The sequence below is a fragment of the Sceloporus occidentalis genome, unplaced genomic scaffold (genome assembly GCF_023333645.1).
Source record: "Sceloporus occidentalis isolate IW3139 unplaced genomic scaffold, rSceOcc1.0.p SCAF_20, whole genome shotgun sequence".
In the NCBI taxonomy this organism is placed as follows: Eukaryota; Metazoa; Chordata; class Lepidosauria; order Squamata; family Phrynosomatidae; genus Sceloporus; species Sceloporus occidentalis.
The window spans coordinates 4,506,625-4,534,622 of NW_028317000.1; the positions used below are offsets into that span (position 1 = coordinate 4,506,625).

The following is a 27,998-nucleotide window of genomic DNA, read 5'->3' on the forward strand; positions in this document are numbered from 1 at the left end:
AAGACTCCAAACGCGTAGGACATGGACCACCATATGAACGGCACCATGGCTGAGAAGCACAGCCCCATGGACTATGGGGTCCAAATCAGATTCATCAACGACCTCAAGGAGCCCAGCAAGTCCCAAAAGATCCGGTCCAAGGTCTCCAAACCGGGCTCTTACGGTGTGGCAGTGCGGGTCCAGGGCATTGATGGACAGCCCTTTGTGGTCCTCAACAGCGGGGAGAAAGGGGGGGACTCATTTGGGGTGCAGATCAAAGGTGAGAGCAAGTATGGGTTGCCCTCTCGAAGCCAGCAGATGGAGGACACCTTCCCAGGGTCCCCTGGGGCTGCGTCGTCATCCAAAGATGCCTCTGGATCCATCAGCTCTGATTCTGATCTACCAGAGAATCCATACAGCATGAAGCCATCCTTCTACAGCTCGCAGTACAGCACCTCAGACGAGGAGCTGGTCCCAAGGCAGGGAGTTCCGAAATCGGATAGTCTGGATGGGGCCCGATTGTCCCGCATCAGCATTGCCTCTCCCCCACAGGGTGGCTATCGGACGCTGCCCCACAAAAAGACCTCCGGGGAGCAGCTACGGCGGACTCAGTCTCACGGCTCCCTGCTCAGCTCCCAACCGGAGGAGCCTCAAGACCCCGGTCCCCCGAGGACTCAGCCTGCTCACCTTCCCCAGACCCCACCAACGGGGGGAACAGTGAGAAGCACCAGCCTCATGAACCTCGCCGGACAGAGGCTGTCCAGCCCCAGAGAAGAGGTCAGCGGCAACATCACTGGTTTGCGACCCGTCCGTAAGTCATCGCCGTTAAGCTCGGACTCGTCCGAACCCGGCCATGCCTCCAACAAGGGGGGTGATGGTGGTGGGGACATCGATACAAAGCCTCTCTCCTCGGTCGATTCATTAATCCACAAGTTTGACGGTAAGGCCCAGCACAGGGGCCGAGCTTCCCGGAGAAACCGCTTCTCTCTGGATGACCGGAAGCGCTCTCAGAGCCTTGACGGAAGGGTGGCGTACCAGGATACGGCCGATTCCCGGGAACTGGGTGCAGAGGAGAATCACGGAGGCTATAAAGATGGAGTGAGGCCTTCTGTGGCAAAGCAACTCAGCTTGGCCAACCCCCAGGGGACCAGGAGTCTCAACCGAGCCATTGGGCACCAGCCGAAGGAGAATGGACTGGACAAGTCCAAGCTGACCCTGGACTGGGTGAACAAGAGCCTGGAGGAGAAACAGCCCAGAAAAACCCAGTCAGAGATTCAGGTAATCTTTCTTATGATCCCCACGTAGCTATGCTTTAGAGGGCCTGTCTGTAACCCAGCATTCCTTTCACACTATACAATTCAGAGTCATGGACATGTTAATCTGTAATATCAGTATGCAAAGGGATCAGTAACCAAGCATCCCTTTTATGCTATATGGTTCAGTCATAGTTGTGTTAATCTGCAATATCAGTGTGTAAAGGGATCTTATAGCACCTTTGAGACTGAGTGGAAGACATTTGCAGCATAAGCTTTCATAGATTTAGAGGAAGTAGACCAAGTCTGTAAAACCTTATGCGACAGCTTCTTTCACTCCGTCTCAAAGGTGCTACAAAATCCCTTTGCAACTACACTATTGTCCCAATTGAAGTGTGACCAAAGCACAATTTCTGATCGCAAGCACTTCTCTTGAGATGTGTTTGACCTCTTTCTCTCGACAAAGAGGATCACCTTCTGGGGTGGTGCTATTTGGCTTGAGCTTTATTTGTTAAAAAACAGTATACTTGCTTCCTTCTGCCTGGATGCAAATCTTAATCACTTACAATTACTTGACTAAAAATCCTGTGTTTAATCAGTTTAATCGTTCTCGGATTGGGTTAGAGCCCTAGTTATTGGCAATGTGCCTCTTAGCAAGTCAATATTGTATCCTCATGGTTTTATATTGCCATGGTACGATGGGAAAGATGGGGTTGCTTTGCCGGTGGAATATCCACCTCCTGCACTTTTTTCAACACGTAAACTTCTCGCTCGCCCGGGATGAGATTTTTGTTTCATAAGATGTGAACAAAAATGCAAAACAGTTGCAAAAACCAGCTCTCAAAGTGGCAGAACAGAACAGCGTAGCCTCGGGAAAGCAGAAGACACGAGATTGCTGGAATATCCAGTATTCCTTTTGGTATTTCAACCCCACACATAACAGTGCCTCTTGTTTTTGAAGGGCAAGATACGTCTGGCACATTTGGTGAGATCTCCCCCCAACAAAACAAATAAAGGGCTTCCAAAGGAATGAGACCTTGTTTCCCAGGGAAATTCTCCATCCCTGTTGCTTCCTCACATTTTGTACTATTGCTTCATAGGAAGGATCCTTGTAAAAAGGCGGGGAACCTCTTTCTACCCGAGGGCCGAATCCAACGCAAGAGAAGTTTGTGTGGGCTTCGTCTCTGTGGTGGTTGGGGTTGAACGCAAAAGGGGGAAGGCCAATAAATGCAAGCACATTTTACTTGAAAGTAACCACGCCTCAGGATTAAAATATTGTGTATATCTTTCAGGCTATGTGTCTATGAAACATACATGAATGTCATGTTTAGGCTTCGGTTCCCATCTCTTAAGATATCTCACTGTGAGCATGCAAAGGTTCCAGAATCTGAAAAACCCTGAAATCCCCAACGCTTCTGGTCCCAAGCAGTTCAGATAAGGATGACTCTGGTTATTGGTTTAGACTTTGCGGATAGAAAAACGTCTTTGTAAATCCCTTGCTAACTAGATCCTTCTGGAGATGCACCACTGAAACAACTCCTTAGCTGTTTCTCGATGTATCTTGTCCTTCATTTGGGGGCGGCAAGGAAAAACTCTACAATGGAGTAAACTCTCAGAATAGAATAGATACAGACGGATAGCAGGAATACAACCTTAAAACCTGAAGAGGAATTGCCTACCTACTTTCAGCCGACAGTGAAATGTGGTCAGAGAGACTACGTTTTTGGGCCGCCACTAAGAAGGCCCTTTCTCTTGTCCTCACCTACCATGTCTCCATCACTTTGGGCTTTTTTGCTTACAGATGAAGTCTACCCCTGACCTTCTGAAGGACCAGCAAGAGGTCTCTCAGCCTGGCAGCAGAGAATATACGAAAGAAATGATCTATAACATCCTGAAGGAAGGGTGAGTGTTAGGTCACAGAGGAGGAGACAGATCCAATGTTTCGTCTGTGGCTTCTAGCTTGCGACCATTAGCTTGTGCATTTTAAACTGATATGTATCAGTATAGTTCTCTATAGTTGTATAGCTGTTGCACTGCAGTCACATTAGAAGGCCTAAATATAAGAGTTTTTCTGTTGTCTAGTGCTCAAAGGAACAAGCGAACAAATAAATGCACCGCTAAGCTTTTGTGTTTGCAAAATCTTGTGTCGCAAATAGTCGTAGTCAAAATAGACGTGATAAGTTGGCTGACCCTCCGGACTCACATTCATCCTTGACTGAGATAAAATGTTTGCCTAGTTGGACAGAATCAGTCTTTTTTTCCACCTGAAATGGAACTGATAAGAAGTGCGTAGAGTGATAATATGGAATACATGATCATGAGATTCTCTAGATCCCCCTTTTTTCTCCTTCCCAGAAAGGTTGAATTGACTTTCCTGGAGCCCTTTGGAATAGACGACTCACCTTTTAAATAAATCCCCTGGCTTGGATCATTTAACATTTTTGAAAGTTTTATAAAATTGTTAGTGGATTTCTGGCGCTTTGAGTTTTGTTGTCTTTGTTCTTAGCATTTTTAACAGCCCACTTGGCTCCTAGAGAAGCAGAAGACTGGCCCCTGGTACCCACAGTTGTTCAGCACTTACCTAAACCACCTTTTGCCCAGGATCCAAACACTTGCACCTCACATTTTGGGGAGAACATTGCCTATCTTTCAAGGCAGCTTCTGAAAGAACCGCTCTGGTTCTTCTCTTTGCAATTAATATCCCCAAAGAGGCAGCAGTCTCCAGAATCCAATCTGAGGATGCTGGTTTTGACCATCCGGAGATAAGGGCCTTTGAAACATCTTGCATAGATTGACATGACTGATTTAGTTTGACACATGCAGTAAGTTGGCCTGTTTTGTCCCTTCTCAGAAGCACCGAGAGCGATGCTGCCGTGAAGAGGAAAACCAACCTTGTCTTTGAGAAAATCGAAGCGCTCGCTGTAAGTACCAGGACTTAACATTTACTCAGGACCTAGCATCAAAACTTTTGGCAGCTGACTGGGAACTTGATCTAAGATTTTCCTACTGACTATTGTGTCTCTAGGTTGTCCCTCCATTTGGAGGCTGTGAATTTATTTACATCACTGCATCAGTACAAGGGGAGATATGAATGGATTTAAAGGAAGGATGAGGATAGAGGCATTTGCAAACAGCAAGGGGAGATATGAATGGATTTAAAGGAAGGATGAGGATAGAGGCATTTGCAAACAGCAGTCCGTTAGCGCCATATTAATTCCTACGTAGAAGTAAAGTATTATTGTTGTTGGCCTTCAAGTCACTTCCTATATATGACAACCCTAAGACATTTTTTAAGCAAGATTTTTCAGAGGGGATTTTTGATGCAGACAATTGTGAGCAGCCTCTTGTATTCCTAAAGTCTTGTAAACCTTCCCAAGCGGAAGTGTTGTCGCACCTTTTTGCTCTGCTGAGAAGAAACAGGGTAACTCCCTCTGATGTTTATTGCATATATATGTGTGTGTGTGTGTGTGTGTATGGGTCAAGAGGGATGGGAGATCTTCCTTTGACCACACTAGCCAGCCCTTTCCTCTGCTCAGGAGTATTTTGCTGTATTGCTGTGAAAGCTTTAATGTATGAAAAAAGAGACACGATGCCTTACATGTGCATCTTCTGCTCCACATCACATGTATAAAAACAGCACCTAAGAAGAAAACTGTTGCTGAAAATGTCCGAGGGACAAAAGCCATCCACAGGGGTTAGTTGGGAGGGCATTTTGAAGCCCAAAATATTTTTCTGATCTCTGCATGAAAGGAAACCTATGCATCCCATATGTATATTCCGCTATACCTCTGAGGGCTTGGATTAAGGTTTTTTCAAAAGAGGCTCTCTTTCCTCTCTCCATTTTTCGCCACCCCCGGCAGTTCTTAAAAAGAGCTTTTTAAGCAAATTTGAGCACACTTCCTCCTCCTCGCCCCATCCGAGTTTTGAGACATAGATGACAGGAATCGCTCTCTGGTTCTCTATTGAAAGTGGCATGTCGGGGAGGCTGGCTGCTTGAGGCCAGACAGAGAGGACATGCTGAGCCTCTGATGTCAGAGGGCTGCGTACGGAGGCTTCAGTTTCAAGGAGCGAGAGACGGAGGGTCATTTCTAGGTTGAGGGGAGGTGGAAGGGGATCTTTGGAAATATCGGGGAGGAAGGCAGTGGAGCAGAGAGAAAGCAAGAGAGTGATAACGCTTATCTTTGTGTTTTAGTTTCCCCTCTTCTGTTATGCTCTCCATGTTTACACCTCCTTTCTGAGTCAGCCCTAATCCTTTCCTCCTTTAGCCTCCTGATCCCAGCAGTAGCTAACCCAGGGGGGTTCGCAAACCTTGGTGCTCCAGATGTTTTGGACTTCAGCTCCCAGAATTCCTGACTCTTGGCCAAGCTGGCTGGGGCATCTGGGAGCTGAGGGCCAGAATTTGGGAGCCATCTCCTTAGGAAGCCCACCAATAGGCCAGGAAGGTGCCAAACCTCTCCCCTTTGTGTGTGTTCCCTGCTTCCAATGTGAAGAACAGGAATGAGTAAAATGCATCCTGGGGGGATCTTTACGGTACCCCAAGATCATGTTTGACATACCCTCAAACATTTTTTGGCTTAAAAATGCTCCCCTATAAGGACAATTTTGCCATATTTTGGGGCTCTGCAGTCAGTTCCTAAAAATGAGTTGAAATTGGAAAGTTTTCACTGCCAGCAGGAAAAGAGCAAGGAAGGAGCCATCTTCCCAAATTTCCCAAGCTTGGGAGCAGCCACTGAAAAGGCCCTGTCGCTTGTCCCCACCAAACATGTCTGCGGAGCTGGTGGGACTGAAAGAAAGGCCTCCCCCAAAGAGTTTTAAGAGTCCAAGCAGGCAAATACAGAAAGGTTAGCCATTGTATGTGCCCCCCATCACATCCCATGACTAGACGAAATCTGGACCCATATCAGATGAGAGGACAAATCTGCCAAGACTGCAGGGTCAATGACACACTGTTTGTCCAGCATGTACCCATCCAATGCACTTAGCATTTTTGTGTGTGTTTGTATGTGTGTGTTATTGTGTTGATGGCAGGCTCTCCCTTCAGCCGAATCGAGCCCGTCCCTTCCCCAGGCGGATGAACTGAAGCAGAAGGTCAATGAGCTGCAGCAGAAACTGGACCAGCAGACCAAGGTAACTTCCAAACCCCCGTCAGGTTCTGCTAAGGAGAGCAGGAGGGAGATCCAGGTCTATTTGGAGATGTCTGTGGGTGAATTGCAATAGCATCCAGAATCCTCCTTGGTGCAGAGCAGCAACAAAATAACTCTCTTTCTGAAGTGAAGAGAGCTTAGGGTTTTTGCTGGCTATTTGTCTGGAGTTTTATCTCTCCTTCCCTTGTTTTCTTTTGGTCCTTTTCTGGGGGCATCTTAGAGGCTGGAACTCTCCCAGGAGAACCAGAGAAATGGCGCTTCCTGCAACCTGGATGTTCACCTGGAGGAGATGGAGGAAGAATGCCGTCGACTGAGAGAGGCCTTTGAGAAGAAGAACCAGGAACTCCAGAGCAGTCTGAAAGAGTGTGTGCTAAGGCTGATTACGCTTTTTATGTTGCTTTCATATTTATCTCCTCTATCAGTGGTAGAATTCAAAGACATAGCCGTGTTAGTCTGTAGAATGAGTATGTAAGATCTTGTAGCACCTTTGAGACTCACTGAAATAAAGAAATTGGCAGCATGAGCTTTCCTAGACCTAAGTCTACTTCCTTTGATGCATTTGGGGGAGTGGATCTGAGGAAGGAGAGTGAAGTCTACGAAAGCTGATGCTGCCAATTTCTTTCTTTCAGTTAGTCTCATGCTGCCAATTTCTTGCATGACACATCTGATACTTTAAATACTGGTGCTACAGGACCTCTCTACATACTATCTCCCATCAGGTCCACTTACAAAAATTCAAAAACTCTAATATAGACTGCACAGCACATTATGACCGCCCCTATTCCCACTGAGCTCTCAAAGACCCTGCCGATAAGGAGAGAACTCTCACTGGCCATCATGTTTTGTCTTTTTAAGTCTCTGACCTGGACAGGGGTTGTGCCTGTGTTGCTGTATGTTTGTGTATTTCTCTGTAGGTGGCTTTAAAAGGATTAAAAATCCTTTCTCCTTCCTTTTAAAACACAAAAATTCTGCAGGCTGAGGGATGTGAAAACAATCAAGGAGCAAACTGAAGCAAAGCTGGCCGACTTGGAGGAACAGCTGATGGAGATGCAGGAGGCGCTTGACCGGTTCCGGGAACCAGCGGGAGGCCCTCCGGACAGGGATGACTTGCTGAAAGTGAGTTTTGCTCTGCGTCAACAATGTGAAACCCAAAGTGGATTAGAGCAGTGCTTCTCAAGTGGCCTGATGTGAGGGCCCAGCAATTATTATTATATTCCAGCACTGTATTTGGGTCCATCAGGTACAGTTATTTTTCTTTCTCTCCTGGAAATCTTCCAGGGTTCAGCAGCAAATGGCTCTGGGGAACTGTACCAGGGATCACCACTACACTGGCTTAGAGTATGAGTTATTAATATATAGTGCAAAAGGGGTTTTCTTTTTGGATTTAGTATGCATTCACATTGGAAATGTTAAATAAAAACATACCCAAAAAGTGTTTAAAACCAAATAATGACACCGACAGTACAGTGGATTCCAGTTAAAAGACCTTTTTCAGTGGACTATGAGAGTCCATCTAAACAAAAAAGGGGAAGAGAGCAGAGAAGAGGACCAGACATGCCTCCCATGGGAGACAGTTCCACAGCTTGGGAGCAGCCACCAAGAAGGCTTTTTCATGTGTCCTCACCAAACATACTTGAGATAGTGGTATGACTGAAAATATATGTGACCCTTCTCCACCAAAATGCTGGGAAAAATTAAAAATGGGATGAAAATCAGGTAGCTGGGTAAGCCCAGGGGGGCAAAATGGCTCTACCTCTTCCACATTTGCCCACCTGTGTTCTAGAGGACTACAATTCACAACCCTGGGTTGTGGTCAGTTGTCGTATTTTCAGTTGCTTTCCGAATGCTTCCAAACAGGGAGTGTGCCTTTTTTACAGCAGCTGTGTACTGGGCTGACCTTTTCCTCTTGCTGCCCAGCAGTCTCCCAGCATCCCTTATCTGGTCTCAGCTTAGACCCATCAGCATATGCCTGGAGTCAAGATTTTTCACCCCAGCGTCTGTCACTTTGTACTGGGCTGACACTGAACTGCGTTTGCGATGTTCTGCTTGTTCCCCCAGTTTGTAGAGATCCTTTTCCTTAGCTGTGTGATCTTGATTCGGGGGGATAATTCGGAGAGCTGTCGCAAAATGAAAACTGCTAGACGCAACCCCGTAGCAATCCAAATCTATTCATGTCTCGCTTTCCCTTTCCCAGGAGCTGCTGGAGACCAGAGAGGAGTTGGAGGAGACCCTCCAGGCGAAGCAGAAGCAAGAAGATCAGCTGCGTCAACGGGAGCGTGAGCTGACAGCTCTGAAAGGGGCCCTGAAGGAAGAGGTGGCCAGCCATGACAAAGAGTTGGATCGAGTCCGGCAGCAGTACCAGCAGGACATGGAGCAGCTGAGGCGCAACATGGAGGACGTGTCGCAGGTGAGCAGAAGATTTGCGGTGTGAGTGAAGGGGGGGAGCGCCAGGGTGGTGTCCCCAGAGGCCTTAATACTGCTTGGTACTGCATCTGAAGAAGTGGGTTGGTAGCCACGAAAGGGCATGTTAAAATAAAAAACAGCTAGTCTTAAAGGTGGTTGTCCACCTAAGCCAGGGTACAGCCTGCAGGCCATGTGGGATAAAATGTTAGCTCTTGTAGGGGGAGCTCGGTGCATTTCTGCCATCTCTTTGGGAAGATACCTTTTATAAAAATGGGAAGTGATGTCTGGATCATTTTCTGTTACAAGAAAAGTTCTCTCCTGGGCCTAAAATAGACTAAAGGGGTGCAATAATATGGTGAAAATGTTTCCCCTGTCCCCTTGAGGGAGTTTGAGGACATTTTCTTTTCCAGGATTGTGTGATAGGGGTTGAAGCTGGACAGTTCTGAGGTTGTTACACACAGTCCACTGGAGACATGGAAAATGTTTGTTGTGCCTCTTCACCAGACATTGCATGCACCTCATGATGGGAATCCAGATGATTACTAGACTTCACTTTCCAGCGTCCCCAGTGCTGGCAAGGCTTTGCTGGCTCTTGCAGTGTGGCAACATCTGGGCAGCCACATGGGTCCCTTTTCCTGGCCTAAGTCCTAAATGGTCCTGCTTTGCTTATCTGGCAGACTCCTTAGCGTGGTTCTTTTTTCCTTCTTTTACGTTAATGTGAACTGTGTTTTTCCCCACACAGGATCAGGCCAGCTTGGAGGCCGAGCGGCAGAAGATCAATTCAGTAGTGAGGAATCTGCAGCGGGAGTTGGAAGAGAGCAATGAGGAGACGGCCCAATGGAAGGAGATGTTTCAGAGGAACAAGGAAGAGCTGCGAAATGCCAAGCAAGAGTAAGACTGCCTCTCCCCTTACAAAGCGAGTTGTTGTTACTACCTTCTAGTAGAACTTGTCTTACGGTGACCCTCTCAGACAGTTCTCTTGGCAAGATTTGTTCGATGGGGCTGGGGTCGCCATTGTCTGAGACTGAGTGTGACTTGCTCGTTTCCCCCCTCTCTTTTCTTCCCCTTTCCAGGCTGATGCAGGTGAAGGTAGAGAGGGAGGACTTTGAAGAGGAGCTGAAGGAGATGCGTGAGCGCTTCATGGCAATGCGACAAGAAGTAGACCAGGTCCGGAGCAGCCCTGAGGACGACGGACAGACCAGCACTCTCAGGAAGGTGCGTTTGATGGAGAGCCACATGTACCGGTTTGAAAGAGCCTAAAGAGTGATGGGGAGATGGGTTTGTGGAGGATCTTAGAATCCTAGAACTGGAAGAGACTCCAAGGGCCATCCAGTCCAACCCCATTCTGCCATGCAGGAAGACACAAGCAAAGCATCCCCTGGGACAGATGTCCATCCAGCCTCTGTTTAAAGACCTCCAAAGAAGGAGATTCCACCACTCTCAAAGGGAGCGTATTCCACTGTTGAAAATCTCTGACCATTAGGAAGTTCTTCCTAATGTTGAGGTGGAATCTTGCTCATGTGTTCCTTCTCCTTCTCCACCAGGAGTTGCGTGAAGTTCGAGATCAGCTACGGGAGCTGACGCTGGAGAAGCAGACCCAGGACGAGGTTCTCCGGCAGCGAGAGAGGGAACTGAGCTCCCTGAAGGCGGCCCTGAAGGACGAGGGAGCCGACCATGAAGAGGAGGTGGCCCAGCTGAAGAGGCAATTTCAGCAGGACCTCCAGCAGCTCCGCAAGGATTACGAGGACGCCTTCAAGGCAAGGATTTGGAAGGATTCCTTTGCCTTGGGAAGGGATTGGGCTCCTGGCCTGGCATTTAACTTGCACGGAAAGGACCTTTTGTTGTCACTTTTACTTTATTTGTATCCTACCTTTCTTTTTGGGACTAGTCTCCCCAAGCCAGGCTTTAAAATTGGCAGCAAACTGGATTATGGTGATGCTGATGAATACAGTATGCAGAATCTTTGGCAATGAGCAGTAATGGGAGAGGAGCTCGGTTATGATTTGTTGTTTGGTTATGAGTTTGAAGTGCGTGTCTGTTTGAATCATATACGAAATGTTGGAAGATAAAAATACTGCCGGAGGGAGAAAAGGACATAAGTCTTAGTTTTGCATCTTTCTCGTGGCTTTTGCAGGTCAAGGCAGCATTGGAGGGCGAGAAGGAGGCAACGGAGCAAACGAAGAGGGCTGTGGAATCCACACTGAGGGAGACTCAGGAGGAGAACGATGACCTCCGGCGCAAGATCCTGGGACTGGAGACGCAGCTCAAGGAGTACCGACACTTTGCTGACAACTGGCAAGGCACAGAGGCCAGGCTGAAGGAGAAGATCGCCAGGCTGGAGGTACTTTGGGGGAAAGTGGACTACACAGCTCCCGATCTGCCCCCAACTCTTGTAGGCCTCTTTGCTGAAGGTTGCAACCACATTTCTAGAGCAGTGTTTCCTAAATGTCCATCCACCCTTCCTGGATATAAAATCACATTGCTGGAAGGGACCTCAAGGGCCATTTAGTCTAACTGCCTGCCATGCTAAAACTCTCCTGACCTCTGGAAATGGAGACTCTACCACCCTCCAGGGCAGTTAATGTAAGCAATAAGCAGTACAGTATTGTATATCGTTAGACGAATAATAGTGGAAAGGTTTCAGAGAGGTTCATATAAATATAGCATTTATTGCTCCAAATTAATTTAATGAGAAACTATGGGTACATATGCCTTATAAATCTGCAGTTTCCCCCCCTCTTGTATATATTTGTTCTCTCATTTGTGAAATGTTAAAGCATATTCTGCAGTTTTTTGTGTATAGATTTAGGTTTCTTTTCTACTGTATTTGAATTTGTGTAATGTAAATATTTTACATTATTTTAATTTGTGTGCTAAGCTTCCTTGGATGCTGCACTGGAAGAAAAGTGGGATAGGAAGAAATGTAAAGCTGAAGTCACTTTTTGTCTGATTCAGTGATTCTGTTTCAGATGAGCAGATGCTTCTCCTTTCAGAGTTCATGAAACAGCCCCATAACAACAGAAACCTCATCTTCTGCTGACCAGCGCCTCTGCCTTGTGGCTCAAGGATGGCCAAGTGAAATAACTCATTTTAGAAGGATATTGTCCTCTTTCATGTTATGTTTCCCCAAATAGACCTTTGATTTAGTGGGTCACCAAAAAAGCTATCTGGTTTCTCTGCAACAATGGATTTTGTGAGGGAGGCTAACAGGATAATCTCTCCTTCCGCAAACAGTATTCCCCGACTAAAGCAAACTTTCGATTACACCAGCAAATAGGTTTTGTGGACATGGCTGGGGTGCTTCCATACCAAGCATCCTGAAATCCTTCAATGACTAGCAAGTCACTTCTGGCTTTTGGGTCAGACTTGGTTCAGAAAGCATCTACCCTTGATTTTAAAAATCTAAATCCAGATTCTTTTTTCTTTCATATTCACTTGGAAGTTTTTCATTAGACACCTTGAGGGCTGGAAGCATACTTTTGATTGTAAATATGATGGTTAGCAGGCTGAATCATGTGCTTTTCTCTACACTTGCTTGGCATACTTAAATGATTCTCTGATCTCAGGGATTTCAATGTTAGGTTTAATTGTATTTATAAACTGACAAATTCTACAAATGACTGCAGAGTAATTTTTAACAATTTGTGGATGTTCCATGGGGCAAGGAGCTGTCCCGTTGTGTATTGTGAAGTCCTACGTGTGCGCAGGCATGAATTGCAAATAACAGGACCTCTGATTTGAAAAGCATCTGCAAGTCTTTGTATTGTTGTCCTCTTCAAGGCAAGCTCTGTTTCCCTTTTCCCAGGCTGACCGCAAGCAGATGGAAGCATCCCTGGGGGACGCCACGGACCAAGAGCAGGAGCTGATGATGGCTAAGCGGTCACTGGAGAGCCACCTGGAGGACACCCAGCGGAGTCTCAACCGCCTCTCAAGGGAGCACCAAGACCTGAGTGCCTCTTACCATGAAGAGGTGAAGCAGAAGGAGCAGCTCAAGAGAGTTAAGAGCGAGTTGGAAGAAGAGAAGAGGCTGCTGGACAAGAGCATCAGCAAACTCACAAAGGAGGTGAGTTGCAGGAGAAGAGAATCCATGGATGCCCCCTAGGCTTCACTGCCCCTAATTTGCTTATCTTCCAGTTATGTTCAGAGTTACATCCTTTTCCATATACCCCTGGCCAGATTGTTAGCCTCTGTTTCTCACTGCCTACTCCAGAGAGCCTTCCACCTTCTGCTGGTCCCCAACCTTTGGTCCATGGAGGTCTACATGAGGATTGTCCATCTGTCCCACAGCTTCCACATGGGAGGGTCTTCTCCTGTCCTGTCACTATGGCCACAAATGTGGGGACCTTCTAGATGCTCTTGTGGTTCCTGTGTGAGAATGTATTCCTCTAATCTGACCCCTGGTCCCCAGCACCTTTGAATAATTGCTGCCACTGCAAATCACAAATTCAAGCATCCGCATAAACCTTAGGTAGTGTTCTTGGAGGCACAAGCACATAGTACAAAAATAATGTATGTGACCGGAGGTTCAACATAACTCAAATTTAAGATTATTTATTTAACCTGTCTGACAAATTAATCTGCATTTCCAAATGGGAGATGTAGCACTGTGGTTAATCTCGACTCCCTCTGCCACTCCAGCTGGACCAAATGGCTCACGAGTCCCACAGCGCCTTGTCCGAACTCCAGTCGCAGCTGGAGGAGTACAAGGAGAGGTCCCGCAAGGAGATCACAGACTCCCAAAAGCAGGCCAAGGACCGGAACGTCGAAGTGGAGAAGATGCAGTACAACCTGGGAAGGTTGCAAGATGAGGTAGGTGCAGAGGCTGAGGAGAGAAAGAGAGAGCCTTGGGGGAGAATGGGACATTCCCCTCTTGATGTGTGAAATTGCTGGTAGAAGTTTCCAGGTACACAGGGATCTTGCTGAAGCCATATGGGAAGAGGAAGGGAGTGGGATGTAAAACAGAAGATGCTGCTTAACCTTATCCTGAGGCTACCTCTGACTCTCCGTCAAAGGTAGCTTTGGGGATGGGGCTAAGCAGCGTCTTGAGAAAACCCCATGATAGATTTGCCTTAGGGTCGGAAATGACTTGAAGGCACACAACTACAACAAGAGGGACTAAGGAAAGTTGCTAAGAAAATCCTGTGATAGCTTTGCTTTAGTGTCTGGGAATGGGGGCATGAGTTGGGATCCAGGTTCAAGTGTCTTCTCCTTGAACCTTGCAGATGTTCTGCGCCACACAGGCTCTCTCTCTTCCCCAGGTAACGCGGCTGAAGCAGGCCCTTCAGGACAGTCAGGCTGAGCGCGAAAACGCTGTGTTGGACAAGGAACTGCTGGCTCAGCGCCTCCACAACCTGGAGCAGGAGATGGAGGCCAAGCGGCGGACCCAGGACGATCGATCCCGGCAAGTTAAGGCCCTGGAGGTTCGTATTTCCCCCTACCTAGGCACACACGCAATATTTCCTCCGGTCTCAGAATAGACTCTGGAGTGACCTTCAGCTCCCTGTACCTGCCACTATCTTCTTTTGTCCAAAGAGGATGAAGGCCAATGCAAACAAGATGGCCAATGCCAGAGAATTATTGGAGGCTTCCTGTTCTACAGGTGTTTTTAAACAAATCGTACAACAGCAATTATATCCTTAAATAAAATGAAAGAAAAATGCATCACATACAGTGGGTGCTTTGGATCCATGGGGCTTCCTTTCCTGCCCCCATAGATAACAAAGCCCACCGTATAGTCTTAAAATTAGTACCTTTCCAAAAATCCACCGTAAGAAATATACAAGCTTCAACATGTCCTGTTTTTTCCAGTTGGAAGTAGAGGACTTGCATGGGACTTCAGAGGATAAACCACATCTAAATTATTGTTGATAAAGTCAACCTATGGAAACCAAGTTACATTTTTAAGGACTTTTACTTGTGCTGTTGGTTTTTCTATAAGTGTGGTATTCCAGGTGTGTGTACGCCACTGATCTAATGACAGTCCTTGAAGGGCTTTCCATGCTCAGACAATTTCTAACCTTGCTCCCAGACCTGGGAACATAATAAGATCTTTGTGTAACAATTGTTTATGATCTTTTGGAAAGAGAGATAAAGGCGCAATTGCTGGCGAGACAGGGCCTGTCTTCCAGTAGCATTTGAGTTCCCATACCAGTAACAGATTCCATATAGGCTCCGGCGGTGCCCACAATCTCATACAAACTTGGGTGTGTTCTCTGTGTGTGTTAACATGGCTAGTGGCAACTCTCCTTGCTTCCATTTTCTTGTTTTGAAAAAGCACTTCCCTTATTCCCAGTCAGGGGCTAGGCTGGTTTTGTGTTCGAGGGGCAACTTGGCACAGCGGTCCTACATTGAGCTTAACCAGTGATGAGAAGCCACCGAGATCCATTTAACACCATGTCTGGGTGCCATTTTGATTTCCCATAATGTTTGATTTGGGGTTTTAGTCATGAAAAAGTATGGCTACTTTTATTTTATTTTGTATACACATTACTGTGGGATCCAGCATGGTTTAACAGTCTGAGCATTGGACTTTGACTCTGGAGAGCAGGGTTCGAATCCCTGCTCAGCCACAAAAACTTGCTGGATGACCTAGAGCAAGTCCCGCTCTCTCAGGTTCAGGGGAAGGCAATGGCAAACCTCCTCTGAACAAACCTTGCAAAGGAAACCCCATGATAGGTTTGCCTTAGGGTTGGAAACGGCTTGAAGGCACACAGTTAGAACGAGAAGGACTAAGGAAACGTGCTTAAAAAATCCTGCAATAGCTTTGCTTTAGGGTCGCTGTAGGTCCGATTTGAAGGCACACAATACACACACATTACAGTACTGTACAAACTGCACACTGCTGTACACACTACACCCAAAAAGAGTGCTCCATCTCTCTTGAACACTGAACTCCTTTGAATATGAAGCACAGCTTCAAAATAGAGGATGACACAGTATTAACAGTAAAGTCCTTTGCAGAGCTGAGGATAAGGAGGGACTCTATGGATCTTTCCTCTTCTTAAGAATGAGGGAAAGGCTCAAATTGCATCTTTTCGATGCCATATTTCTGCAGGTACCCTTGTGGCGGCAGGCACTGTATGTGCAACATAACCTCTCAGCGCCAGGTGGCAGCATGGCATTCTGTTCAAATTTCCTATATCCTTTGCTTATTGGTCTTTACTCAATATAAAGAGAGGCATATGATAAACATGGGCAGTTCTGCAGGTTGAAAATGGGCATGCTTTTTCTACCTGATGCTTGTTGCAAAACGCTCTGGTGTGTTTCCCCCCCCCCCCCTTGCACATGGATTTTTTTTTTAAATGCTGTTCTTTCCCATGCGGTAATATACAAAGATGAAACCAAACCCATTAAATTTTATTGCCTGGAATCTTATCACAGTTATAGGGAACTTGGCACTATCTAGATCATTTGGGTCTCAAGTCCCAAAACGAGTCCTTTGGCCAGGATTAATGGGAATTGTTGGATGGAGGGCAAAGTGGGGGACGGAGCTGTAAAGCCTAAAAAAGACTTTGTAAAAAGGAGCCTCTTTCTCCAAAGCTTTGTTAACTGAGGTATGTCTGTAAGCCCTAAACGCCGCAATGTAATTGCAGGACAAATCGAAACGCCTGGAAGTGGAGCTGGATGAGGAAAGGAGCACGGTGGAGCTGCTGACGGAGAGGATCAACCGGACAAGAGACCAGGTGGGTGGCTAAAGCCCTCACAAGCACTGGGCAAAACTGCTAATAGTGACCAATGGTCAGATGCAGGTCTTTGGTGGCCCAGAGAGTCTCCCAGCAGCGGTCAAGCGGACATGACAGGGACTATTCTAAGCAGGGATTGATGGGATGCCTCACCTCTGCTGCAAGAGCATGCATCTCAAACCTGTAACTTAAAACCTTTAGAATGGGTCTTACCCTCTGAGGCAGCAGTGAACAATCCTGCACCCCTTTCTGTGTGGCAGCTATTAGATATTTAAAGAGGGCAGTCATGCCATTCCTCCATCTTCTGGTCATTAGGCTAAATGTGCCCAGCTCCTTCAACCTTTCCTTACGTGTTATCTTCTCTTATCATTCATGTTCTGTGAAACTGCTCCAACTTATCAATCTTCTTCTTAAATGAGGTGCCCAGAACTGAACACAGGATTCCAGATGAGGCTTGACTAGCACAAAACAGACTAGGACAATGACTTCCCTTGAACCATGGTTCTGTTAATGCATGTTAAAATAGCATTTGCCTTCTTTGCTGCAGCATCACACTGCTGGGCCATGTTCATTTGCTCCAGGAGGGCTGTTCAGCTTACGCCCTTTCCTTTCTTCCTCCAGATTGACCAGTTGCGAGCCGAGTTGTTACAGGAGCGTTCCGTCCGCCAGGATCTGGAGTGTGATAAGATCTCACTGGAAAGACAGGTAAGGCACATTTGGTTAGGGTTTTGTTTGATGTGTGTGGGTTTTTTTTGCCAACTCGGCAGTCCTAAGGCCTGCCTGAACATCCCTGACTTCTGCAGTCTGTTTTCACTTGCAAATAAATCGGGTGCCAAACCAAGGCAGATGAGCAAGCTGCTTTCCAAAGTTCACTTTAAAAAATATAGACGTTGCAAGTGAGTTTTTCCCGACCTTGGGGAGAAAAAACTCCGCTTGGAAATTGAGTGGGATATTGATTTCTCAACTTAAATAAGCCAGTCTTTTTTTTCCTCTGGAGTATACAGGTCTTACTCAGCAGCCATGCCTACAGCCCTGATCAATGGCAGATATTCTCATACCCCTTTGACCGTCCATTTGTGGAGTGCCAGAAGTTGGGAACTTTCCACCTTCTTTGTTCTTGTTTCTTTATATTCTGAACCAAGAACTAAATTTTGGGTCTCTGTTCTGTCTTGCCTATACTCAACTGTGGTTTCAGAACTGGAGGGCTGTCGGTTCCTCAGCTCTGCTCTAGCCATAGGTCTTCAGCCTTCAGAGGCTCAGAGGCCCACTAGAAGATAGCATAAAGATGGTAAGGAGTCCCACCTCAACTTGGCAAGCCCAAATTGAGACCCTGGATTCCATGTTCCAGTCTCACTCTAGTTTTCGGAGACTGCCCTACCCTCTCTTTTTCTCACATGTTGAAGGGATACACGCATACACGTTACTAAGGACTTCTCTCCACAATGACAGTGTTGGGAGAAGAGCGGTAAGACTGGTTTTGGTGTGGAAAGTGAGTCACAGCCTGTGCTGCTTCTGCATGCTTCAGCAGCTGCGTTTTGTGTTTTGATTCTCTTTGCAAACTCTTTTCTTTTGATTCTTGTTCAAAAGAGGGAGAGGGAAGGGAGGAATTCAAAACCCCGGCTTGACTTTTGACATTGCTCACATTGGGATGTTATTTCCCTGTCCCAATGTGGGCAGCCCCTCCACACTCCATGGGAGGATGGAAATGGCCTCTGCCCTTTCCATAGTTTTCCACCCCGTGACAGCAGTGTTCACAATTTTTTGTGGGGGTTTCGGGCTCTGTGGCCATGTTCTAGAAGAGTTTCTTCCTGACGTTTCGCCAGCATCTGTGGCTGGCATCTTCAGAAAATGTTCACAGTTTGTATGCTGCCCTCAAGTCCTATCCTTGCAACAACCTTGTGAGGTTGGTTTAGGGTGAGAGAGAGCAACCATCCAACCTTTCTTGACAAGAGCATCATGACTGGGATGGTCACGAAAGCTGCAGTTCTCAGGGACCTGGTGGGAGCCTGGCAGCGGGTGTTGGCGCTTCTTCCCAAAGTAGTAAAACTCTCTGACTCAGAAGCTCTTTCCCCCATCTCCTCTTCTAGAGCGCTCGCCTGAAACATGTTGGGACGCAGGGAGCTGTTTACATCCCTCATGGGATTACGCACAGACTTTTCTCCCCCTGCTTTGCTTGGCCACACTTCAAGAGGAAAATAATTACTGTTATATAACTCATTTCGTGAAACTTCCTATTCAGATGTTGTGGGAAGGGAGGAGGATTGTGTTCCACCTGGCTGGGCCATTACGTAACCCCATGCTCTGTGTGTTCTCCTTGTTGTTTTTAACTCCCAAATTGCTGACTCAGCCACAGGCTCCAGTGCAAGGCTTTCAATATGTTTTCTAGCCAAGATGGACCAAACCACCTCATAGTCCAGCAGCGTCCTTTCCTCAAACCGCCCTCCAGGTTTGCACACAGCTTAGCAGAAATTGGCCTTTCTTGTATGGGAAATGGCTCCAGACCGTAATATTTTTGGAGGTAGTCCATGCTGGTTATGCTCACTTGCTTACGTGACCCCAGACAATGAGCCAATTTCCAAGCTGTAAGGGAAGGTGGGAGAATGGTGGGGATCTGTAGTCTTCTGGGAGAGTCAATGCAGGAAAATTGTGATGCGTTGTGAGTGTTGGTTGCATTGGAAATAGAATTAGAAGCTGGGGGAAAGAAATTGCAAGGTAATTTCATCAGCTAAACCATGCAGCCTCATCTGGAACCCATTTTCAGTTCCAGGGTGAACTGGTGAAAGGAGTGTTCCAGAGTAATGCGCAGAGCGCATCTTGCTTTGAGGAGAGTGGCTGAGGAGGGTGACACCACCTTTAAAAACCCTTTATTTTATAATGTTCAGCCATGAGGACTAGTAACGTAGCTTCATTGTCGAAGGAGTTTTGGCATTGTTGGTTGACACCTTCCAGGTTCCATGCAGGGGCCGCTGAGCAGCCACGTCTCCTTCTTCTCTCCTGCCATTTTCATAGCTTCTGAAACTCTCTTTCCAGAACAAAGACCTCAAAAGCCGCCTCACAAGCTTAGAAGGGTTCCAGAAGCCCAGCGCCAACGTCTCACAGCTGGAGTCGCACATCCAGGAGCTTCAAGACAAACTCCAGTCAGAAGAAAGGCAAGTCAGGTGTACACACACACACCCATCTCACTCTGACTCTTTCAGCAGTGGAGAAATTGGTTTGGCTCTAAGCTCCTTAACAAAAGTGCACATCTGAAGCCCATGTAAAAGGGGTCCAGTTTCCCTCAAGATACAGGGTAGAGCCTTTTGTGTTAATGGATGAGCTAAGAATCTGCCTTCCATCACTGCATAGGAATGCAGATTAAAACCAGCCCACACAAAAGCCTTCATATGTCTAAGGGCAGGCAACTGAGCAAGATGATTGAATATAACTCTGTAGCAAACCAGGTCTCTTTTCTTAGCTCTGTTTTACCACGAAACACACACAAACGAAGTACTAAACCTGTGATCACTCCCCTCCTCCTGTTTTCTTTTTTTTCAGAGAGAAAAGCGTCCTGGTGTCGTCAAATCGCAAACTGGAGCGGAAGGTGAAGGAACTCACCATCCAGATCGATGACGAGAGGCAGCATGTCAATGACCAGAAAGACCAGGTGAGTGCTGAGAAAAGCAGGGCCCTTAGTTGCTTTTTTCCCGCTGCAGGTGGAAGGGGACAAACTGGAAAGGACAGAGCCAGAAGAGAATGGCATCAAAATCCTGGCTTAGCAGCTGCCACCTGGCTATTGTCCACCTGGTAAATAGAAAATGGTGGTTTCGAAAAGGTATGAAGCTCGATGGTGGCACATGTGCTTTGCATACAGGACTGGGAGATCTGGAAAATTTTGCCAGTCAAAGTAGCCTGTATTGAACTAGGTGGGGCCGGTGTTGTGACTCTAAAGCAACTTCCAATATTAGTGCTCAGGATAAATGCCTCCTCCCTAGGGTTGTCAGTTCAGGACTGCCCCAGACCCTGAGGTATCTGAGACAAAACCTGAGACATAAGGACAGCCCCTGGTGATGCCATGAAATGGCTGTGCATCAAGTAATAGCCATAGTTGGTCACAGCTTGCCATTGAAAGACACACACAGATACAGAGCATATTTCCCTACTTAGAAATTAAGAGAGACATCTTAGCTCAGGGGTAGGCAACCTGCGGCCCGTGGGCCGGATCTGGCCCGCCAAGGCCTTCCAAGCGGCCCCCGAGCACTCCTGCTGCCAATTGCCGCCGATTTCCCCCGTTTTTTTGCCGCTCCGGGCGCCATTTTGTTTTTCAAAATGGCGGCCGAAATCTCGCGATACCTCAGGATGGCAAAGGTCACACGAGATTTCGCCGCCATTTTGAAAAACAAAATGGCGGCGCCCATGTAGCAGGCCTGTTGCAGCCCCTAGAGCACTCCAACAGGGCTCCAGGGGCTGCAGTTTGCCTGCAGCAGGCTCCACCTCGCCCTCCTCCTCCTCCTCCCTAAGAGCAGGGAAAGGAGGAGGAGGAGGCAGCAGAAGGAGGGCAAAGCCAAGGAGAAACGGAGCCAGAGCAGCAGCTGCAGCCACAGGTTCATTCATTGGGGGAGGGGGTTAGGTGGGTGTTCTTTGCAAAATGCCCTCCCAGTAGTACCTTGTGGCTTTTCTTTGCTTGCTGCCTTTTATTTTGAATTGCATTTTAGTAATCTCCATGCTTGTAACTTTAATATTAATATTATTATTTAATTGCCCTGGTGTTCTTTGCAAAATGCCCTTTCAGTAGTACCTTGTGGCTTTTCTGGGTTGAAAGAGTGCATGTTTCCTGCCTTTTATTTTGAATTGCATTTTAGTAGTTTCCATGCTTGTAACTGATTATTATTATTATTATTATTATTATTATTATTTTCACTTGCCCTTGGTGTTCTATGTGCAAAATCCCCTCTCAGTGAGAAAGAGGAGGAGGAGTGTGACTTTCCAAAGTGCATTTCTGTGTATTTTTGGTGCATTTATTGCTGAAAGGTCTGCTGTAACAATGATAGCAGTGGAGGTGGTGGTAGTGATGATTATGATGATGCTTCTGTGGAAGCTCCGCCCCTGGAGGGTGGAAGCCCCACCCCCAGCATGCAGCTCCGCCCCGGGGGTGGACGCTCCACCCCTGTTATGTGGCTCCGCCCCTGGAGGGTGGATGCCCCACCCCTGGCATGCGGCTCCGCCCCCCGGAGGGTGGAAGCTCCACCCCTGGCTTCGGCCCCCCAGTTGTCTGAGGGACAGCAACCTGGCCCCCGGCTCAAAAAGGTTGCCTACCCCTGTCTTAGCTAAAGGAGGCAGGTCCCAGATGAAGGGGATGAAGTAAAGGGATTATTCCTCCTTGCTTAGTATCCCAAAATATTTAATCTGGTCTACTCGCTTCTAGCCAGAAGCTGGATGTGGAGCAGAGCAGAGAGTGCTGTAGTAGAGCAGAGACTTGGTGCTACAACAGCTGGGAGGGAAGGAGGAAGCTAACTAACTAAATACACAGGCCTCCTGTGGTGTCTTTGTGAATTGTAGCAACAAGTCAATAAAGCCTTGGAAGTTGAAATAAGTTGTTGCTTTCCTAACTGAGCTGGAGGCTTGTACATAGTCCTGCCCTGAGCTGAACCCATCGAAACTCAGCCTCTTGTTTCAACCCCTTATGTAGCTGAGCTTGCGGGTCAAAGCACTGAAGAGACAGGTGGATGAGGCGGAGGAGGAGATTGAGCGCCTGGAGGCAGCCCGGAAGAAGGCCCAGCGGGAGCTGGAGGAACAACACGAGGTCAATGAGCAGCTACAGAGCCGTGTGAAGGCCCTGGAGAAGGACCTCTGGTAAGAAGCAGGAGACTCTTCTGCCCCTTCCTACTCCTGTCTGCAGTTGTCTGTGTGTCTCAAAGAAATAGACCTTTCATACACAACATACTTCCTCTAATACATATCTCTGGAATGCAGTATGGGATTTGCATCTTCATAAGTGGACTTAGAGTGCTTCTGGCAGATGTTGACTATAGAGTGGCCCTGGAGGATCTAGAGATTCCTCAAGAGGTGGGCTCTCAGGTAAAAGAAAAGTGTTTATTTATTTTTCCACTTTCACAGGGGGCCTGTGCCCTTACCCCTAGTGAATGTGGAGAGTCCACTGTATTCACCAAAGGGCTGCTGGGATGTTAAAGCATATGGGCATCTTTTGCACCATGGTGGAGTAATTAATGCACCATGGCCCAGTGTGCCTCAGACATTGATGTGCATTAGGGCCTATCCAGACAACAGGTAGCACATGTAGCACAGCAGGAGCATCTGATGCACAGCAGAAATGCCCAATCCACAGCACAAGTGTCTGATGTACATCAGAAGTGCCTGATGTGCTTTGGAGCATTCTTGCTTTTGAGAACTCCTGGCCACGGTTGGAATCCAAGAAACCAGTTCCTCTTCTTTTAGCTTGATCCAGCAAAGTGGTTCACCAGCAGTCCCTTTTAAAAGCAGGAAGCGCATCCCACCCAAATCCCTCTTTCCAGAAGGATGCCAATTTTCTCGCTTGCTTGTCTCCCTCCTGATCCAGGCGCAAGGCTGCCCGGTCCACCGCCGAGTCCTCTCTGAAGGATGACCACTTGAGCTCAGACGAGGAGTTTGACAGTGCCTATGGCCCTTCCTCCATCGCGTCCCTCTTGACAGAGGGAAACCTCCAGACCAGCTCCTGCTAGCGGTGTCCAGCTCCATGGGATGGCAGGGAAGAGGACTGGCTGTCTCACATGGGCTTCGTTGGGGCTTTCTGACAAACATTTTAAATCCAGCAAAAAGAGCTATTGCCTCTGCAGAAGACAACCAGAAGATGGACGGGTCCAGCACCACCATGACATTGTGTGGCTGTAGATAAAATAGATGCCTTTTATCAATGGGAAGGAAGGATTTTAATTTTTTGCTTGCCAAGGGATAGTGGGAACAGGGTTGGGGAGAGGTAGAATATAAAATGGAAGAAAATAGTATTTAACCTTGCCCCTGCTCCTGGCAATCACCCTCTTGATCTGGTTCTCAGGGCATTGGTGAATGATTAAGACATAGAATCTTCTTGGTTTCCCTTTTTTACAACCAAATTCTAATTTTCTTGTATGTGTATATACAGGGGTGGCTCTTTTTTGTATGTACCTCGATCGCATGTGTACGGAATTGGATGTGCAATAATGTTTCAGAGTAACCTGAGGAGATGGGCGAATGTGTCTTGCGAGGATAGCTGGATCCTCGTCCCCACCCAGTATGTGCATGTTGGCATTGAGCAGACCGGGTTTGCAGGGTTGATTGTTATGCCTTGGTCTGTGCTGGTAGATCTTTCATTCTTTACGATTTCGGTGCCTAGGGTGGAAGAGAATGTATGTGTCTTTCCTAGGCCGCTTTCTTAGTTGGCTTGGCTTGTATTTCTTTCTGGCATTGTCAGACTATTTCCTTTGCACAGATGCGGTCTCTTTCTTAGGGCCCTTTCACGCTACACAATCATAGTGCTGCTATCATACTTTAATTGCCATGGTCCTGTCTTATCAAATCCTGGGTTTTACAGTTCAGGGAGAGGCATTTCGAATTCTCAGCCAGAGAACTCTAATGCCTCACCAAACTACATATCCCATGATTCCGTATGTGGAATCATAGCACTATAACTGTGCGGTGTGATAGGGCTCCTCGATTTCCTGATTATATCCTTGGATGCCCTCATTGTCCCAGTGAACATGATCCTAGTCAAAGTGTTTGGGAGCAAAGGTGACTTTTGGGGTGAAAGAGGATCTTGGGGTTTAGAATGGTGGTCTGGTGCCTGCCAGAGCAACACTACCCTCTCTTTGGATCCAGAGAAAGTCTCTTGCATCCAAAATGTAATTCGTTTTCCCCTCCTTGCTTCTGAGCCTGGATGATCCCCATTAAGTGGAAACTCTTTTTCAGCAAGTGGTACAGTTTTCATCTGACTCATGCTTAGGTTGTTGGGAATAGTAGTGACCTGTGTCAGAACTGGCTTGTACTGCAGGATGCAATAGTCAAGGTGCCAGTGAAACGCTCCATTTCTCAAAAGCCTGGAAACTGGAGAGAGGCTTGCCTCAAAATGAAACCAGTGGTCTTTTGTAGGTAGGGAATCCCATCTAAGAAACGCCTAAAGCAGTTCCCCCCCAACCCAGTTCTCCTTAGATGTCATTGGACTAAAAATCCCATTGCATCTGGCCCTTGCCTATGCTGCTATGGGGAATGAGAGCTGTAGTCTGAAGCGTCTCAAGAGCCCCAGGAGGAGGGAGGCTGTCCTACAGAATGAAAGGAGAGGGAAATGTTTTCTATGCTGTAGAAACTGGCACAGTGTTGCCCAAATATTGTTGTTCATCTCTCTGGATTGTGAAAATCAAGGGGCATCTCGAAGCTTCCCCGCCTTCTCGCTTGCTAATGGTGCTATGCACTGTTCAGTGTGGGATAACGAGCTATGCATGCCTTTTGACGTTTGCCCTTAAAATCATATCCTGTCACATTTCTCCTTTTCTGATTCCTAGAACAACAGCAAAGTGAGGCTCAGGGGTGAGATCATGACAGTGATGATGAGGACAAGAATCCTGGTATGTTCTCTTCACTCCTGTTGCCTTTGTATGATTCCTCTAAGCCAGCCTGGTGCCATGGAACAGCACCCATCGGACTGTGTGCCCATGGTTAGAACATGAATGCTAGCAGGTCATTTTCCATCCTGAGTCAGGTAACTTAGTCTTTTGATTTGAGAGGAGACCCTAGATAAGCTCTGTGGGACATTCTTTTTCTCCTGTATGGCAGTTTTAAAAGGTTGTTCATCTTTCTCTGGTTTTCCCCCTGCCTCACGTTGTATCTGCAACTGGGGTTATGAAAACAGTAAGGTGAGGCTCAGCCCCAGCAGAACCTACATGGGTCATGCCTTTGTAAATCTCAGTTTTCTCCCAGTGCTGGGTGTTAGAGAATACTGCTCTGTTACTCTGTAGAATATAGCCGTGCTATTGAATCTTTGTAAGGGCTGCTTTCCCCTTGTTTTCCTTCATGGTACAGACTTCAGGTATCCCTCTTTTACCTTTCCAGGCCTTGCACCAAGTGCCTTATTGTAGATCTGTCCCAAGAGAGGGATGCACCTAATGTCCTTTTCTGAATGGGAGGCAGACCACGCAGGCCATGTTTCGAATGACAGTGTGGCATTTGCACAAACATGTGCTTTCGCACCATGGGAAGGCTGCAGCCTTGCTGGGTTCTTTACCGTGTGCTTTCCCTCTTGAAAGGTAGCCTTAACAAGGATGGTCCCATTAGGACAAAAAACCCTAACAGCTTGATTTTACAAAGTGAAAGGGAGCAAGTCTGGTTCCTGGTTGGAGAGCTGTTTTTTTCCCCCCTCTCAGCTAGGCCATCTTGAAGGATGTGGCTTCAGTGGCAGAAGTAGTTTGGAGATGACCCTGGAACTTTGCAAGCTGAACATTTTGGAGGAGGGGAAACATGTCCTTTGGGAAATAGCATAAGGAGTTCAACCACTCAAGTTTTGCATTGGACAGGCAGCAGGCAAGTCAAGCTGAGTACCTTCCAGATGGATGAAGGACATAGCTGGGAAAAGTTTTGGTAAGCTTAGCGGGGGCAGGATGGAGTTACGGGTGGAAGGATTACCTTCTGCACTAAACCCCATCATCTGTAAAGCTTTGCATCGATCCCAAATCTGGAATCGCTAAGCTGCACACTGGAAGCCCTGCCAAGGGTCACAGACCTCCGGCAAAAGATATCCCGTCTCTGGACCTTAACTTTTTAACCTGGCATTGGCAGAGACAATGTCTTCAAGATGACATTGTGGTTTCCTAGAGCCTCCTTGGCATCATCTTGCCCAAATTGACGCTTGTTGGTAGTGACTTCTTTTTGCTAGAGGAAGACACCACAGCTAGGGGAGGAAGCCTCAGCTTGCTTTTTGAGGCTTTGGTAGAAGCTCAAGGCAGGTCCTTCAGGACAACCATGCATGGCTATGTCAAGAGTACAGGAGATAGATGATCCCCAAGTAACACAGCTGTGCTGTTTTGAGTGCCACAAGTGGAATGACCACCATCTTGTGCTTACAAACCATCTTTGCCACTATGTGGTCCTTTAGTCCAGGGTTGGAAGTCTGCTGCTTCTTTGCTCTGTCAGCAACAAGGCATTGCTAAGCTTTTGCCAAACTGGACAGGATCCGGCAAGAACTTAATGGCAGCAGCTGCAGCTGGAGCATCTCTGCAAGAAAGAGCTCCCTGGATCGTTGTGTCTTGGTTACACCTCCTGTTTGCTTGTGATGTATTTAAAAGGTACAGATTTAGCCCTTCGATTCCCAACATTTTGAGGTTGGAAATTGCCATGCGTTGGGGGATTCAGCGGACCATAAAAGTCAAAACACTTTATGGTCTCCTCATCTTTGGTGAATCCCTTGTGAAGCTACCTTTATAGAGCAGTTAGTGCTGCTGGGTTGTGAGCTTTGCCGAACGAGCATCGGCTGTAAAATCCATCACTTTTCAGGTGCACATGGGTGTTGTTGTTCCACCTGACTACCCATTGTGTGACGCAGTGAGAGCAAACCATAGCAATAAAACACGGATATAAAACTGTCCTGCTTTGAAATTTAGGTGTGGCAAGGCAATGTTTAACCATGCGTTTGGCTACAATAGGGACTGGGTCACCTTATTCCCTAAACCCAATTTGTGTAAACCTTAGCTCAGTTTTCTTGTTCGTCATGCAGGAGCCAGTTTGTGTAAAACGATTCAGTCTTAAACCGTACTGTGAAATACCCAAAGGGATCTTTGAGGTCAGTGGTCACCAAACCCAGATTGAGAATATGTCCATCCAGTGGCCGCAAAGACGGTTCTCATCTTCGGCAGCCTCTCCTGCTTTTTCAGGCAGCTAAACTTGTTCATAGATTATGACTGCAATAACAACACAATGCTCTGAAATGATATTGTGGGATTTGGGGGCATGCATACCTCCAGACCACGCCATTGAGATACATTTTGCATAACAGTGGCAGCTTTGGTCATCGCAGGTTGGAGACGAGATGAACATCCGTGCTCATCTATGAAAGAAATGAGTGTTTTCAAAAGTGCACAGAGTTGATGTGGGACGACAGCCACTGCTCCGTTCAGTTTGCCAGAGCGAAATCTATGGTCGTTAGAAAAACGACAACGGCAATGCAGAGACCCTTGGAAGCTGTACTTCGTCTTATTTTATGTTATCTTTTTTACCGCAAACGCAATAATCCAGAAGTGTATCCTGGGGAGGGAGAAAACATGATCCGAGTGGAATGTTTAATGCCGATGGTGTGCGCATATCCTATCATGTTCGACTTGTACAGTTTTAAAATGGCTGCTAAAAACAATCCGGGTTGGTTTTTATTATTTGTAACTTTTGATTTCCCTCCAGATTTTATTTTCCTTTTATTATTAAAAGAAAATGAGACTTGTACATTGATTTTTAAAATAAAAGTTCTATATTAATCAGGCCTTCGGTTCTCTTTTTCCTCTTTCCTTCCTTGCCTACCAGTCTCGAAAGATTGATGCAAAATATATATA

At 47.0% G+C, this 27,998-nt stretch overlaps 1 protein-coding gene across 1 annotated transcript; it reads left to right on the forward strand.

Moving 5' to 3' along the window:
* CGN (cingulin) lies at positions 1-27,928 on the forward strand. The gene is made up of 20 exons (XM_089482823.1): positions 1-1,257; positions 3,034-3,134; positions 4,084-4,153; positions 6,261-6,359; positions 6,597-6,739; positions 7,351-7,492; positions 8,571-8,783; positions 9,522-9,670; positions 9,853-9,994; positions 10,324-10,536; positions 10,914-11,120; positions 12,585-12,842; positions 13,418-13,588; positions 14,038-14,199; positions 16,372-16,461; positions 17,083-17,166; positions 19,492-19,614; positions 20,000-20,104; positions 22,127-22,290; positions 23,015-27,928. The coding sequence occupies exons 1-20, from the start codon at positions 22-24 to the stop codon at positions 23,154-23,156; spliced, it is 4,014 nt and encodes a 1,337-aa protein (XP_089338949.1). The 5' UTR covers positions 1-21; the 3' UTR covers positions 23,157-27,928.
* Positions 27,929-27,998: the final 70 nt, after the last annotated feature.